The sequence below is a fragment of the Salvelinus sp. IW2-2015 genome, unplaced genomic scaffold, assembly GCF_002910315.2.
Source record: "Salvelinus sp. IW2-2015 unplaced genomic scaffold, ASM291031v2 Un_scaffold4121, whole genome shotgun sequence".
Lineage (NCBI taxonomy): Eukaryota > Metazoa > Chordata > Actinopteri > Salmoniformes > Salmonidae > Salvelinus > Salvelinus sp. IW2-2015.
This window is the reverse complement of record NW_019945393.1, coordinates 86,567-102,576: the sequence shown is the minus strand read 5'-3', so window position 1 is coordinate 102,576 and position 16,010 is coordinate 86,567. Positions and strand designations below refer to the sequence as shown.

The window sequence follows — 16,010 nt, the reverse complement described above, 5'->3', positions numbered from 1 at the left end:
TTACTCCAATGTTGTCAGTAAATATAAACAAACACCGTATATCCTCAAAACATGGTTAAAACTATATTGTTGATATCATGGATGGTTACATTTCTCCAGCCCCATCCCTCAGCTTTTTACCGAAACGGGCAGGGAGTACGCTTTGTTATTGTTGCTACTGCTGATTGCTGCCCCCATTACTCCTCAAGGTCCAAGGACTGTATGTTATTTTCAGAGGTAGACTGGCTCTGGCAGGTAAAATAGTCAAATAATCCACCTAAATGTGAATCGATTCTCAATTGCGATACGTTTCTAGAAACATAAATCGCTGTACTTTCATATCACATCAAAATAATTTCACATCAAAATAGGTAACCAGTCGCGACGCCCCAAACGGTAAACAGAATTTGTTTCTCGTAATTTCTCCTTCCTTCAGGCTTCTTTTTCTTCTTTGGACTTTATATGGCGATTGGAAACCAACTTTAAGGTGCATTACCACCATCAACTGGACTGGAGTATGGACCTCAGTTCATCTTTCAATCACCCACGTGGGTATATACCAAGACAGTCATGAAGAGGGCACAACAAAACCTTTTCCCCCTCAGGAGACTGAAAAGATTTGGCATGGGTCCCAAGATCCTGAAAAGGTAACACAGCATCGAGAGCATCCTGACCGGTTGCATCACCGCCTGGTATGGCAACTGCTCGACATCTGACCGTAAGGCGCTACAGAGGGTAGTGCGAACGGCCCAGTACATCACTGTGGCCAAGCTTCCTGCCATCCAGGACCTATATAATAGGCGGTGTCAGAGGAAAGCCCACAAAATTGTCAGAGACTCCAGTCACCCAAGTCATAGACTGTTTTCTCTGCTACCGCACGGCAAGCGGTACCGGAGCGCCAAGTCTAGGACCAAAAGCCTCCTCAACAGCTTCTACCCCCAAGTCATAAGACTGCTGAACAATTCATAAAATCGCCACCGGACAATTTACATTGACCCACCCCACTCCCTTTTGTGCACTGCTGCTACTCGCTGGTTGTTTGTTATCTATGCATAGTCACTACGCCCCCGCCTTCATGTACAGATTACTTGTACAACTAGCCTGTACCCCCGCACACTGACTCGGTACCAGTGCCCCCTGTATATAGCCTCGTTATTGTTATTCTCATTGTGTTACTTTTTATTATTACTTTTRATTTTAGTCTACTTGGTTAACATTTCCTTCTTCTTGAACTGCACTGTTGGTTAAGGGCTTGTAAGTAAAGCATTTCACGGTAAAGTCTAAGTTGGTGTCTTGACGGATTTGTAAAAAACGGTTTGTCATAAAACACTATATATACAGTGGGGAGAACAAGTATTTGATACACTGCCGATTTTGCAGGTTTTCCTACTTACAAAGCATGTAGAGGTCTGTAATTTTTATCGTATGTACACTTCAACTGTGAGAGCAAAGCAGTTCGCCACATACAACAACCATAGTTTACACATGGAGTAAACACATACAGTCCATCAATATGCAGTGAAAAATAAGTCTCCTATACAATATGAGCACGCTGAGTGAGATTAAGGGAGGTGAAGGCAACAAAATTATATATAAATAAATAAAATATAAAAGGCCATAGGTGGCGAAGTACAATACAATATAGCCAAGTAAAAAATAAACTGGAATGGTTGGTTTGCAGTGAATGAAGGTGGCAAAGTAGAGATAGAATAATGGGGGCAAAGGAGCAAAATAAATAACTACAGTAGGTAAAGAGGGTAGTTGTTTGGCTAATTATAGATGGGCTATGTCACAGGTGCAGTAATCTATGAGCTGCTTCTGAACAGCTGGTGTCGATTAAAGCTAGTTGGAATACAGCATGTTTTGGAAGATAAGTGTTTCCAGTTTCAGACATCGCAGGGGAAGGTGGTAATGAGTGCATGTACTACTAATAGGTATCAATGCCATTTTATAAGGCAGGACCAGAAGAGAGCGTGATTTCAGATTTTCGCACTTCCTGGTCAAGGAAGTTTGTGCCAAATGAGTTCTGTTTTACTCACCATGATATAATTCAAAGGTTTTTTAGAAACTAGAGAGTGTTTTCTATCCAATACGTAATAATAATATGCCATATTGTTAAGAGCAAGAATTGAGTAAGAGGCCCGTGTTAAATTGGCACGTTTTTCCCCAAAGTGAAAACAGCGCCCTCGTGTCACCCCCCCTATCAGTTAAATTTGTATTTAATTTTCATGTTAGATTTATATAAAATGTAGATTAACTACATTCTATAATTTTGAGATACTATTATGATAATTAAACTGTTTCCAGTAAAATGTGCAGGAATGAAAATCCTAACTGGCACGCAGATTTGGTAGAATGGTTACGATAACTTGGCACTCATGGAAAAGGTTGCAACCTCTGGTGTAGCCCTTACCGTTGGAACTTCAAGAGCATAACGGCAGTATTTTTCTCGCTTCTGGTTAGGTTATCTTGGTCCTCGAGTCATTTGCGTGTCTTTAATTATTTAATCAAAACGCGTGCTTAAAGCATCAGACCAGTTCAGTACTATAGTTGATCTTCATTAAAACCATTTGGGGTGTGTATATACACTGCTCAGAAAAATAAAGGGAACACTTAAACAACACAATTAACTCCAAGTCATCACACTTCTGTGAAATCAAACTGTTCGCACTTAGGAAGCAACACCTGATTGACCATCAATTTTCACATGCTGTTGTGCAAATGGCATAGGACAAAAGGTGGATAATTAATAGGCAATTAGCAAGACACCCCCAATAAAGGAAGTGGTTTCTGCAGGTGGTGACCACAGACCCCTTATTCAGTTCCTATGCTTCCTGGCTGATGTTTTTGGTACTTTTTGAATGCTGCGGTGCTTTCACTCTAGTGGTAGCATGAGACGGAGTCTACAACCCACACAAGTGGCTCAGGTAGTGCAGCTCATCCAGGATGGCACACTCAATGCGAGCTGTGTAGAAGGTTTGCTGTGTCCTGTCAGCGTAGTGGTCCAGACATGGAGGCGCTACCAGGCGACAGGCCAGTACAACCAGGAGAGTGGAGGAGGCCGTGGAGGGCAAACACCCAGCAGCAGGACACTACCTCCGCTTTGTGCAAGGCGGAGCACTGCAGAGCCTGCAAATTACTCCTAGCAGGCTAATTGCATGTGTTTCTGCTCAAACGGTCAGAAACAGATCCATGAGGGTGTATGAGGCCCGACGTCCACAGGTGGGGGTTGTGCTTTACAGCCCACACACCGTGCAGGACGTTTGGCATTTGCAGCAACACCAAGATTGCAAATTCGCCACTGGCGCCTGTGCTCTCAGATGAAAGCAGGTTCACACGCACACTCGTGATAGACGTGACAGAGGTCGGAGACGCAGTGGAGAAACGTTCTGCGCTGCAACATCCTCCAGATGACCAGTTTGGGGGTGGGTCAGTCCATGGTGTGGGGTGGCATTCTTTGAGGGGCCGCAAGCCTCCATTGTGCTCGGCCAGAGGTAGCCGACTGCCATTAGGTACCGAGATGAGATCTCAGACCCTTGTGAGACCCTAAAAAAAAAAAAAAAAAAATGCCCTGGTGCGGTGGCCTGCGGTTCCTCTAATGCAAACAATGCTACACCTCATGTGGCTTGAGTGTGTCAGCAGTTTTCCTGCAAGAGGAAGGCATTTGATTGCTATGGACTGGCCCGCCTGTGCCCCAGAGCTGACATCGCAATTGAGGGCACATCTGGGACATCATGTCTCACTCCATCCACCAACGCACGTTGAATCCACAAGACTGTCAGGAGTTGGCGGATGCTTTAGTCCAAGGTCTGGGAGGAGAATCCCTCAAGGAGACCATCCGCCACCTTCATCAGGAGCATGCCCAGGCGTTGTAAGGGAGGTCAAAGGCACGTGGATTGCCACCACACTAACTGAGGCTCATTTTGACTTGTTAGAGGAACATTACATAAAGTTGGATCAGCCTGTAGTGTGGTTTTCCACTTTAATTTTGAGTGTGACTAAATCCGACCTCCATGGGTTGATAATTTGTTTCCATTGATTATTTTGTGTGATTTTTGTTTGTCAGCATTCACTCTGTAAAGCAAAAAGTATTTAATAAGAATATTTCATTCATTCAAGATCTAAGATGTGTTATTTTAGTGTTCCATTTATTTTTGAGCAGTGTATATGGGAAAATCCATACAACATTTCAACTCGATGGTAGAAAGAACCGACGACTCTTGGTTGACCAAGTTTATTTTGTTGGGGACAGCCTAGAAAATGATTTTTGGGCTGCTGAGTTGGCGCAGGGTCTAAGACACTGCATCTCAGTGCCTTGAGGCGTCACTACAGAGCCCCCTGTTCGAGTCACAGGCTGTGTCACAAACGGCCGTGATTGTGAATTAATAAGGTTTACATTTTAAATTAAATTAAAGACATAGTTCATTCAAAAAGTTCAGACCGCCTCCCTTTTCCCATTTTGTTACGTTAAACTTTATTTAAAATGTATTTAAAAAATAGAATCCTCATTAATCTACACAAAATAATGAAAAAGGGATAACAGGTACAAAACAGAAATAAACTTATTTATGCGACCCTTTGGCTATGAGACTCAAACTTGTTTCAGGTGCATACCTGTTTTCATTAATCATTCTTGAGTATGTATCTACAACTTGTTCGGAGGTCCACTGTGGTAAATTTCAATTGATTGGATATCATTTGGGAAGGCACAACCTGTCTATATAAGGTCCACAGTTGACAGTGCATGTCGAGCAAAACCAAGCAATGAGGTCGAAGGAATTGTCCTTAGAGCTCCAAGGACAGGATTGTGTCGAGTCACAGATCTGGGGAAGGATACCAAAAAAATTCTCCAGCATTGAAGGTCCCTAAGAACACAGTGGCCTCCATCATTCTTAATTAATATACTCTTCCTAGAGCTTGATACCGGCCAAACTGACAGCGATTGGGGGAGAAGGGCCTTGGTCCAAAAGGGGGGGGCGGTGACGCAAAACCTGCTGGTCACTCTGACAGAGGCTCCAAAAGTTCCTCTGTGGAGATGGGCGAACCTTTCCGAAGGAAATCATCGCTGGCAGCACTCACCAATAAGAACCTTTATGGTAGAGTGGCAGACGGCACCACTCTCTCATAAAGGCACATGACAGCTTGCTTGGAGTTTGACAAAGGCACCTAAAGGACTCTCGAAACCATTGAGAAACAAGATTCTCTGGTCCTGATGAACAAAGATTGAACTCTTTGGCCTGAATGCCAAAGCGTCACGCATGGCGGAAACCTGGGCACCATGGCTACGGTGAAGCATGGTGGTGGGCAGAATCATGCTGTGGGGATGTTTTCAGCTGCAAGGACTGGGAGACTGTCAGGACCACAGAGTGCTCAGGACCTCAGACTGAGGCAAAGGTTTCACCGTCCAACAGGAGAACGACCCTTAAGCACACAGCAAGACAACGCAGGAGTGGCTTCGGTAGAAGTCTCTGAATGTCTTGAGTGCATATGCCAGAGCCGGATTTGAGCCCGATCTAAAATTCTCTGGAGAGACCTGAAAATAGCTGTGCATTGATGTCCCATCCAAACTTGAAAGAAGCTTGGAGGATCCTGCGAGAGGATGGGAGAAATCCCCCAAATGCAGGTGTGCCAATAAATTAGCTAAATTAAGAATTTAATCCATTTAGAATAGGCTTTAAAGTAACAAAACGTGGAAAAAGTCACGGGTCTGACTACTTTCCCGAATGCTCCTGTATACAGCAACAGCTCCCCATCAAAGCATTCTGTCCTTTTCTGTAGATGTTATATCCTGGTATGGCTACTGCTGTATCAAAGGAATTACCTCGTGAGTTTCAGAGATGAAAGTACAGTGCAAATTCAAATTCAATAGGCAAGCGCAACATTGTCATCGGCTGTGACACGGCATTTCTAACACTTCTCACGAAATCCCTTTTTAAAAGCCGGGTAGCGAGTCGAGAAACATGCTTAATTTTTCCCTTGAAGTAATAATGTCACGATTGCAAAGCTATACAATATTACAGGAGAACAAGTGAATTATCTCACATCTCTGAAATATTTTGTATTGTTTGTGCTTCTTGTTCACAGATGGTAATTCATGCCAATGTTATTTTTCTTAAGCTGTTAATACGAATTGAAAGGAGTTTCCAATATCCTAATTTCTTAAGTATTTCTGGTGATAGCAAGTGATAGTGATCACAGCTAGTTCTATTTGAACATTGCCATCCATGGCAGCATTTTACCAGCCACCAGGTTCAGAAGCCTTGAAAAACACGTAAAAAATATTAAAACCCATCTATTTTTGTCCAAGTTAAGATATAAATTTATTCAAACTGAAAGCATAATATTTTATTTAATATAATATTATTTTAGGCTATTTTAGTTTGGGAGTAAAAGATAGTTTTGGAATAGTTTTCATTTTTCAAAACAGGTTTGCTTTATTTTATTTCAGTTTAATAAATAGTTTAGTAGTTTTCGCTCTAATTACTTTTTTATGGATAAGCATGGAGGTTTTCCGCCTATGAAGCAGTCATAGGTCTGGCAACAAAGCGCCTCGTAACTAGCTTGGGAACGGGACAGATGGAACCCTTCTGTGGTACAGACAGGTGGCGATTTTGTAAACAAATCTAATTCCAGGGAATGGGGGTTATATGAACACAGAGACTGTGTGTGGGATAATAACATGGCCGTGCCACCTGCTTGTTCCTCGACTCCGCTACCAGTAACACCAATTCCAACAGGGCCTTTAACCTGTATACTAGACTTTACAAGTGAGCTACAGGTAGGAATCAGAAATGATCCCCCATAATGAGACCCTCTGGAGAGGGGTGTCAGCAACACAAAAAAAAAAATATTATATATCAGTGGGAGAAATACTTTGATACACTGACGAGTTTTGTGCAGTTTTTCCTAATTACAAAGACATGTAAGGCTCTGATTTTTTATATAGGTAACTTCAACTTGTGAGAGACTGGATACTAAAATAAAAATCCAGAAACATCATTGTATGATTTTAAGTTAATTAATTTAGCTATATGCTTTCTACTGCAGATCAAGTAATTTGATATGAAAAGCAGAACCTTAATATTTGGTCAGAACTTTGGGTTTGCAATTACAGAGATCATACGTTTCCTTTAGTTCTTGACCAGGTTTGCACACACTGTTTCAGCAGGGATTTTGCCCACTCCTCGATAACAGACCTTCCTCAGATCCCTCAGGTTTTTGGGGCTTGTCCGCCTGGATCGGGACTTTCAAAGCCTTTTCCCCCCCTCCAAAGATTTTTCTATTGGTTCAGGTCTGGAGACTGGCTAGCCACTCCAGGACCTTGATGATGCTTCTTACGGAGCCACTCCTTAGTTGCCCTGGCTGTGTGTGTTCGGGTCGTTTGTCCATGCCTGGAAGAACCAGCCACGACCCATCTTCAATGCTCTTCTGAGGGAGGAGGTTGTTGGGCCAAGACTTTCGCGTACATGGCCCCATTCATCCTCCCCTCAATACGGTGCAGTCGTCCTGTTCCTTTGCAGAAAAGCATCCCCAAATGAAATGATGTTTCCACTCATGCTTCACGGTTGGGATGGGTGTTTTGGGGTTGTACTCATCCTTCTTCTTCTCCAAAACTGCGAGTGGAGTTTAGACCCAAAAAGCTGCTATTTTTGTGCTCATCAGACACATGACCTTCTCCCTTCCTCCTCTGGATATCCAGATGGTCATTGCAAACCTTCAGACGGGCCTGGAAATGCACTGGCTTTGAGCAGGGGGAACCTTGCCGTGTCGCTGCAGGATTTAATCCATGACGGCGTACGTGTGTTACTAATGGTTTTCTTTGAGACTGTGGTCCAGTTCTCTTCAGGTCATTGACGCAGGTCTGCGTGTAGTTCTGGGCTGATCCTCACCTTCCTCAGGATCATTGATTGGCCCAGCGAGTTGAGATCTTTGCAATGGAGCCCCAGACCGAGGGGTGATTGACCGTCATCTTGAACTTCTTCCATTTTCTAATAATTGCGCCAACAGTTGTTTGCTCCTACAAGCTGCTTGCCTATTGTCCTGTAGCCATCCCAGCCTTGTGCAGGTCTTACAATTGTATCCCTGATGTCCCTTACACAAGCTCTCTGGTCTTGGCCATTGTGGAGAGGTTGGAGTCTGTTCGATTGAACGTGTGGACAGTTGTCTTTTATACAGGTAACGAGTTCAAAACAGGTCAGTTAATACAAGTAAGTGAGTGGAGAACAGGAGGGCTCTTTAAAGAAAAACTAACAGGTCCTGTGAGAGCGGAATTCTTAAGCTGGTTGGTAGGTGAATCAAATACTTATGTCCATGCAATAAAATGCAAATGACTACTTAAAAATCATACAATTGATTTTTCTGGATTTTGTTTAGTTCCGTCNTGAAGCGGTTGAGAGAATGCAAGAGTGTGCAAGCTGTCATCATGGCAAAGGGTGGCTACTTTGAAGAATCTCAAATCTAAAATAAATGTTTATTTGTTCAACACTTTTTTTTGGTTTCTACAATGATTCCATATGTGTTATTTCACATATTGTTTTGATGTCATCACTATTATTCTACAATATAGTAGAAAATAGTAAAATAAAGAAAACTTTTGAATGAGTAGGTGTTCTAAAACTTTTTTGAACGGTAGTGTATGTATAATACTTATATTTTACACTTCATACTCTAATGTGAAGATGTTTGTTGATCGTTGTTTCAGATGCCTTCCAGGATGTCAGATCTGCCAGCAGTTGGTGAGGTGAGTCTTTGGCCCTATTTCTGGTCTCTCAGACAGACATGAGCCCAGTCCTTAAACAATAACTGGTATTAAGTTTTGTGTGGAAGTGTAGCCTAGTCTATTGCACTCCACGCCTATGGTTCTTCACTGTATATGTACTGTATCAGTGGCGGTCGGTGTCGTTTTAAGATGAGGAAGGACGATTTTTACAATATTTTTATGAGCATGCCGTTATTTCTGTTACAGCTATTTTGATGACCTGTCATTCATTATGCCATTCACCCAACTCAACATGTAACATAGTTTAGGTTACTACATGATACTCAAATTGTCCTATACCCATATGAGGTTGTTACAACCTATCTTATCAATTAAAGTTTACAATGTACAACAGTTCGAGAAGAAAATTTTTGAAAGTAATCAAGGTGACACAGTGTCTCATTCAATACCGCCTTGCATAATCTTGCCTGCATCTAGCTGATCTAGTGTGTAACTGTAATCATTAGTCCAATAGTTGCAAACGAGAGTTTTAATTGGACAAATGAATGTTGTGTATCCCCGTTACGTTTGCTCCAGTTTAAGAAAGTTTTTCGGCGGAATGAATACACCCCTGATCACACGCAAATACAGTTCACTTTCATAGCAGCCACATACAAATAGCATGATCACTTTGCTCGTTATTCCTTCTCAAATCTATGCGCTTTCTCCGCTCACCTTTCCCTTCATTTGTGGGCTTCAGTGCACAACACATCAGCTGTCTGACCAGGCGAAAAAACCTTTCCATGCCAAACCTTTATATCATAACCCTAACCTCTACACATAGCCTACGTCGTTGTCACCATATTAGCCAACGTCAGTCACATAGTCTCCGGAAGTTGTCATAATTACTGTGTAAGTCTATGGAAGGGAGTGAGAACTTGAGAATCTAGGTTTTGTATTGAGTCAATGTATCAGAGGAGGACGGAAACTAGCTGTCCTCCGGCTACACATGGTGCTACACTACAGAGCGCTGCTGAGGCTACTGTAGACCTTTATCGCAAACAGTGTGTTTTAATCAATTATTTTGTGACACGTGAATATATTTAGTATAGTTTTTATCTAAAAGGATAACATTACTATTATTTTTTTTATTCACTAAGGATGGTCCTCCCTTCCTCCTCTAAGGAGCCTCCACTGTACTGTATATAGTACCCACTGTATATTACGGTGTATATAGTACTCACTGTTGTATACTCCACTGTATAGTATTGTGTATATAGTACTCCCTTTATATAGTACTGTATATAGCACAGTAACTACACCCGGTCCTGAAAAGAAACCATTACCTTCCGGCTTTGTGTGTCAGGAGGAACACATCATCTCTCTTAGAGAGGGTGTATGGGAAGCAGGACCCAGACTGCCCTGTGTGTGTGTGTGTGTGTGTGTGTCACTGTATAGAAATGTAGAGGGGTAAAGCTGATGATTAATATGAGGCTCTGATGTGTCTGTGTGTAAAATAATATTTATCTCGGTGTCCCCCCCCCCCCCTCCCCTCTTCCTCTAGATGCTGCTGTGGTCGGCTGGTACGGCAGCATGCTGGGTTTACAGCCAGCCTGGCCATGAAGTACTCCAGACGTGAACTTGGGTGGGGGGGCAGAGGGTGGGGTGCACCGGAGTTGGAGGAGTGGGCTGTGGACAAACACACACAGGAGACCTACAGCCGCTTACGGCATCGTTAACTTCCAGGGAGGGTCGCACTCTTACGAGCCAAGGTAGGGTGGAGAGAAGCTTAACACACACACACACACAACACACAACAACAGCACGTACCACCACTCTCACATTCCATGGTGGACCTCACAGAGACAGACACTCTCTAAGCGCTTAGCACAACAAATCAAACCAGTGTCTCAGTCACATTGTGTCTCTGGCCATCGCCACATATTTGGCTACTTAGTAGGTTTAATCTGGCTGGCAAACCAGCTCCAAGGTATACATTATAAGACATCCTTTGACCTGTCCTGGCCTAGCATTCTGGATACTCTTCCCTGAGCTGAGCAGCCTAGCCTGTCTAGTCTGCCTCCATAGCCAGCGTGTGAGTCCCAAATGGCATCCTATTCCCTATATAGTGCCCTACATTTGACCATGGCCCATTGGGCTCTGGTCAAAAGTAGTGCACTATGTAGGTAAAAGGGTGCCATTTGGGATGTAGACACCTATACACCACCTAGCAAAACACTTTTACCTCAGACTAACTTACTTACTTAGGCCTGTGTATTCCTTGCAAAACATATGCAATGTTTTTTATGAGTCACCTCCATCCCTTTTGGGCTAAAATAAGTGGTTATTATTGTGGTTATTCTACATGAAGTAGGTGAATATAATCACAACGCCATTTAGTGTAATAGTTTAGAAACAGCAGTGACTGTAATATGGGCAAATCCCCCTCTTAAAACTACAGGTTTATTATGCCTTGGAACAAGTGAAGGGGTTGTGAGACTGAGAATATCCTTCACTGTACGTTCAGGACCGCTTTCCATGGCCCAGATTGACACATTTAATGGTGATGATGTATCAAGCATGTCTGTGTAGGTCCGGGAAATCGACCCTCAAAGACCCAAGTGTTGACATTGGAACATCATTAATAATGTTAAGCTCCAGTTCAAACTTCAAATTAAAGATKGGTGTATTTTGAAAGGACTGCAACATGAAGTTTGTACATGAGGAGTTCAAACCCTCCAATCTCTCCTTTCCTCCCCTCCTCTCCACTCCTCTCCTGTCCCCAGTATGTGCGTCTGTCCCATGACAGCAGGCCAGAGAGCATCCTGAGGCTGATGCTGAATGAGTGGCAGATGGAGCTTCCTAAGATCCTCATCTCTGTCCACGGAGGCATCCAGAACTTTGACCTGCACCCCCGAATCAAACAGGTGGTGGGGAAGGGCCTGATCAAAGCTGCTGTCACCACCGGGGCATGGATACTGACAGGAGGGGTTAACACAGGTGATACACACGGGCATAGAAAAACGTACATACGCACAGATTCGCGCAAACTCTCTCACACAGTGACTTACTGTTCTTATTAGGTAAAAGACACACAAGTCGGGTGTTCTGTCTWAGCAGAGTTGTGTTTCTCCATCCCAGCACTACTGGAACCTATATACTGTGTTTAACTCATTATGGAGACCTAATGATAATGTTTGACTCCTTACTTAATGACAGTGTTTAACTGATTACTTAGTGGGTTAATTAACCAGACTGGTGTTTATTCTGACTGGTCCTGATAGTAACACTCAGCTACAGCAGAGTTGGTTGTCCTGACAACTACACTAGTCTGTTTTGCTTGGTGTTGATTGGTTGTATTTTAACCCCTGACCTCCAGGTGTTGCCAAACATGTGGGTGATGCGTTGAAGGAACACTGTTCTAGATCGTCAAGGAAGATCTGTACAATTGGAGTCGCTCCCTGGGGCGTCATTGAGAACCGCAATGACCTCATCGGGAGAGACGTGAGGAACACACACTCACACACACAAAAGTTTGTTTTTTACTATCCTTGTGGGGACCAAACAATTGATTAAAATCCTATTTTCCCTAACCTTAACCTCTAAACCTAACTCTTAAACCTAAAATAGCATTTTTCCCTGTGGGGACCGGAGAAATGTCATTTTCCTTGTTTTACTATCCTTGTGAGGACTTCTGGATAGTGAAACCAAAAACCCCCACACACAAACAAGCACATCACAATACTTATTTACCCAGTATTTATTTTAAGTGGTCAAAAATATCTGCTGTCCAGTCAGAGTAAAGTGTGTGTGCGTATGTTCCAGGTTGTAGCCCCCTACCAGACGTTGCTGAACCCCCTATCCAAGCTCAACGTGTTGAACAACCTCCACTCCCACTTCCTACTGGTGGATGATGGGACGGTGGGGAAGTACGGAGCTGAGGTCGAACTACGCCGCGAGCTGGAAAAACACATCAAACTGCAGAGGATACACGCACGTAAGAGAGACACACACACACACACACACACACACACCACACACACAGATAAAACACATTAAACTGCAGAGGATACACGCACGTAAGAGACACACACACACACACACACACACACACACACACACACGATAACACATTAAACTGCAGAGGATACAACGCACGTAAGAGACACACACACACACACACACACACACACACACACACACACACACACACGATAAACACACTCAAACTGCAGAGGATACTTTAGCAATAAGGCATGAGAATCGTGGATTATAGTGAATTACACACAATTTTGGGCTGTTCTTAAACACAGTGGGAAGTGGAGTGCCGGGAAAACAACCCTTGAGTGTGTTATTCATGATAATCTACAGGTTTGAGTGTGTTATTCATGATAATCTACAGGTTTGAGTGTGTTATTCATGATAATCTACAGGTTTGAGTGTGTTATTCATGATAATCTACAGGTTTGAGTGTGTTATTCATGATAATCTACAGGTTTGAGTGTGTTATTCATGATAATCTACAGGTTTGAGTCTGTTTTATTCATGATAATCTACAGGTTTGAGTCTGTTATTCATGATAATCTACAGGTTTGAGTCTGTTATTCATGATAATCTACAGGTTTGAGTCTGTTATTCATGATAATCTACAGGTTTGAGTGTGTTATTCATGATAATCTACAGGTTTGAGTGTGTTATTCATGATAATCTACAGGTTTAAGTGTTTATTCATGATAATCTACAGGTTTGAGTGTGTTATTCATGATAATCCATAGGTTTGAGTGCCTTATTGCTTATATAAAATGATTACTAACATATTTTTAAAAAAAGAAAAAAAAGATTAACATGTTTTCATAAAACAAAATTTGTAAATTATGAATTTTATTAATCTTTCCCCCCAATGATAGTGTCTGGACAAACCCCAGTTGTGTGTTCTATTTATGTGGTTGCTTGCCAAAAGCACATTTTGTTTGTTTTATTGGCACATTAGCTTGCCAAGTGGACTGGTCGTCCGTTCTAATTGATAAAGGTTACTATGCAGGCTAGCAATATTTCCTTTTCTAGCTAAGCAACTAAAGCTAACACAATCACACCAAGCAGCTGGAATGACAGCAAACTAGCTACATGTTTGTTTGTTTCACCTTTTGTTTCTATTGCTATTTCTTTGGATATATCCATAATAATAATGATGATGCATGAACAGGGCATCATTAGGTGGTTGCCTAGGGCGGCAGATTGACGAGGGCGGCATTTTACGAGCTAAACTGACCAAGACGCACCTCCAACAACACATAACGCCTCACATAATTCTGCCCAAAAACAATGAAAACGTATCTCGCCCAATGGCATACGGGCTATTTAGGTGAGTGCTGATACCACCCCATGATAAGGAGTGCCCACTTTGCCAAAGTCAGGGTTGCAAAATATTTAGCTTGTTCATTCCCAGCATGCCTCTCCAGGGTGCTGTTGGAGATGAGCTGCGGCGCTCCACCAACACTCAAGTCACAACATTAATCATGTAGCCTATAGTAGAACGAGTAGTAACCTGTGGTTTTTCTGTTGCCTACAGACTGGAGACCATATTTATGACAATGTTATGAGACAGACACTTTTTTTTACATCAAGCACGTCTCTTTGACCAAATAGCCCTATTAAATAAAAATGCAATTCAATATCCTAAAACCAGGATGGGTCCAAATAAAATGGACAATATGGAATTAAATTAGGCTACTCACGACTGGAGTTTCACTCCGTGGGCTAAATTGTCATGAATCAATTGTAGGCCTATTTGTMAATTTTTTTACGAGCTGATCACAGCAAAGAAGAAAATACTTCTGCATTTCCGGCTGTGTAAACACATGGATTCTCACTGAAAATGGACTCATAACTCCTGATAATCTTGGGTATCTCATATGCAGATCTTAAATAGACAAAATGATTAGTCTTAAACCTTGGTCAGGAATCAGGATTAGGCTAATAAACCAATGCAACTACCTGTTTTACAAACAGTAGTACATGGATGGGCATTCATAAAATTGCATTTTGGGCCGTCGCTGTAGGCTACACTATTCTAGTTTTTCTGTGGTAGGAGGAGGGCGGTCATTTTTTCTCGCCTACGGCGGCAGAATGGACTGGGCCTGCATGAATTCCCCTGGCTCAGAGAAGCTGTCTGTCTCGTCCGGACACGTTCATTCTCATTTTGCACGCTGAAGGTTGCATTCCAACATTGTTGCAGAGATCAGAGAGGCAGACTGCAGGGTTTAGACAAACCCCCACTGTTGCAAACCAAATGCTAGGCTAGAAACATGGGGAAATAATGTCAAGATGCTGTTTCCGGTAGAGAGAGAGTTTTGGAATTGCCTGGCTGGGCTGTGGGACAGTGAATGCGCAGTGATAATTCAAATAGCACTGTTAACAAGCATTACTTGKGGATTATCGGAAATAACTAATGACTAATGACTAACTATCAACCAATTAGCATCCAGGATCCAAACRTAACGTTTTATMATYATTTTTYCCACCACAGGCATGTGGCTGTGTGTTGAGAGTACTTTAACACCGGAAGGCCATGTCTAAGAATAATGGTCAGGTCCAAAATTATTGGCACCCTTGATAAAGATTAGCAAAAGAAGTCTATCAGTCAGTGTCTACTGTAGTTGCTGTATCTCCCCTGGCCTTTTCTGTCTCTGTGTGGTGCTTCTAAGTGCCAGTGTGTGACAGAGGCAGTTACCAGAGACCGGCTATTATCACAATAACCTTAGATCCCCTATTATTAAAATAGCCTAGGCAGACAGCCATACAGTATGTACACCCACTGTTATTATGGTGTGGCAGTCCGCTGACCTGCTGAAACACCCTCTTAAAATGGAGCTTTAAGACCTGTCACATGTCTCTCTGTTAACCCTTTACTGCTTTCCTGTTGTCATCACAAACAGAGACCAATAGAATACAGCATCTAGATGAACATACAGTGTTGATATTTGAGATGTTTCCAATGTTCTTAACAGCATATTTAGTGATCTTCTGGCTTTCTCTGTCTCTCTCTCTTTCTCTGTCCTTCTTTCTCCCTMCCCCCCAGGAATTGGTCAGGGTGTTCCTGTGGTAGCGCTGATATTTGAGGGGGGTCCCAACGTAATTCTGACGGTGTTGGAGTACCTTCAGGACACTCCCCCTGTTCCTGTGGTGGTCTGTGAGGGGACTGGGCGTGCTGCTGACATACTGGCCTACGTCCACAAACAGACTGAGGAGGGGGGGTGAGACACACATTCTTCTAACAGATTGCACCACATATAATGGGGTTCCACAGGGTTCTGTGCTAGGACCGTTACTTAGA

General features: G+C 42.8%; 1 protein-coding gene across 1 annotated transcript in view; it reads left to right on the top strand.

Moving 5' to 3' along the window:
• The first annotated feature begins 11,382 nt into the window (after positions 1–11,382).
• Positions 11,383–16,010, top strand: part of LOC112076906 (transient receptor potential cation channel subfamily M member 7-like) — a 32,308-nt gene continuing 27,680 nt past the window's right edge. Inside the window, 4 exon segments of the mRNA XM_070441498.1 lie at positions 11,383–11,677; positions 12,057–12,181; positions 12,503–12,674; positions 15,756–15,930. Of these exon segments, the coding sequence (XP_070297599.1) occupies positions 11,398–11,677; positions 12,057–12,181; positions 12,503–12,674; positions 15,756–15,930 (752 nt within the window). The 5' untranslated portion in view covers positions 11,383–11,397.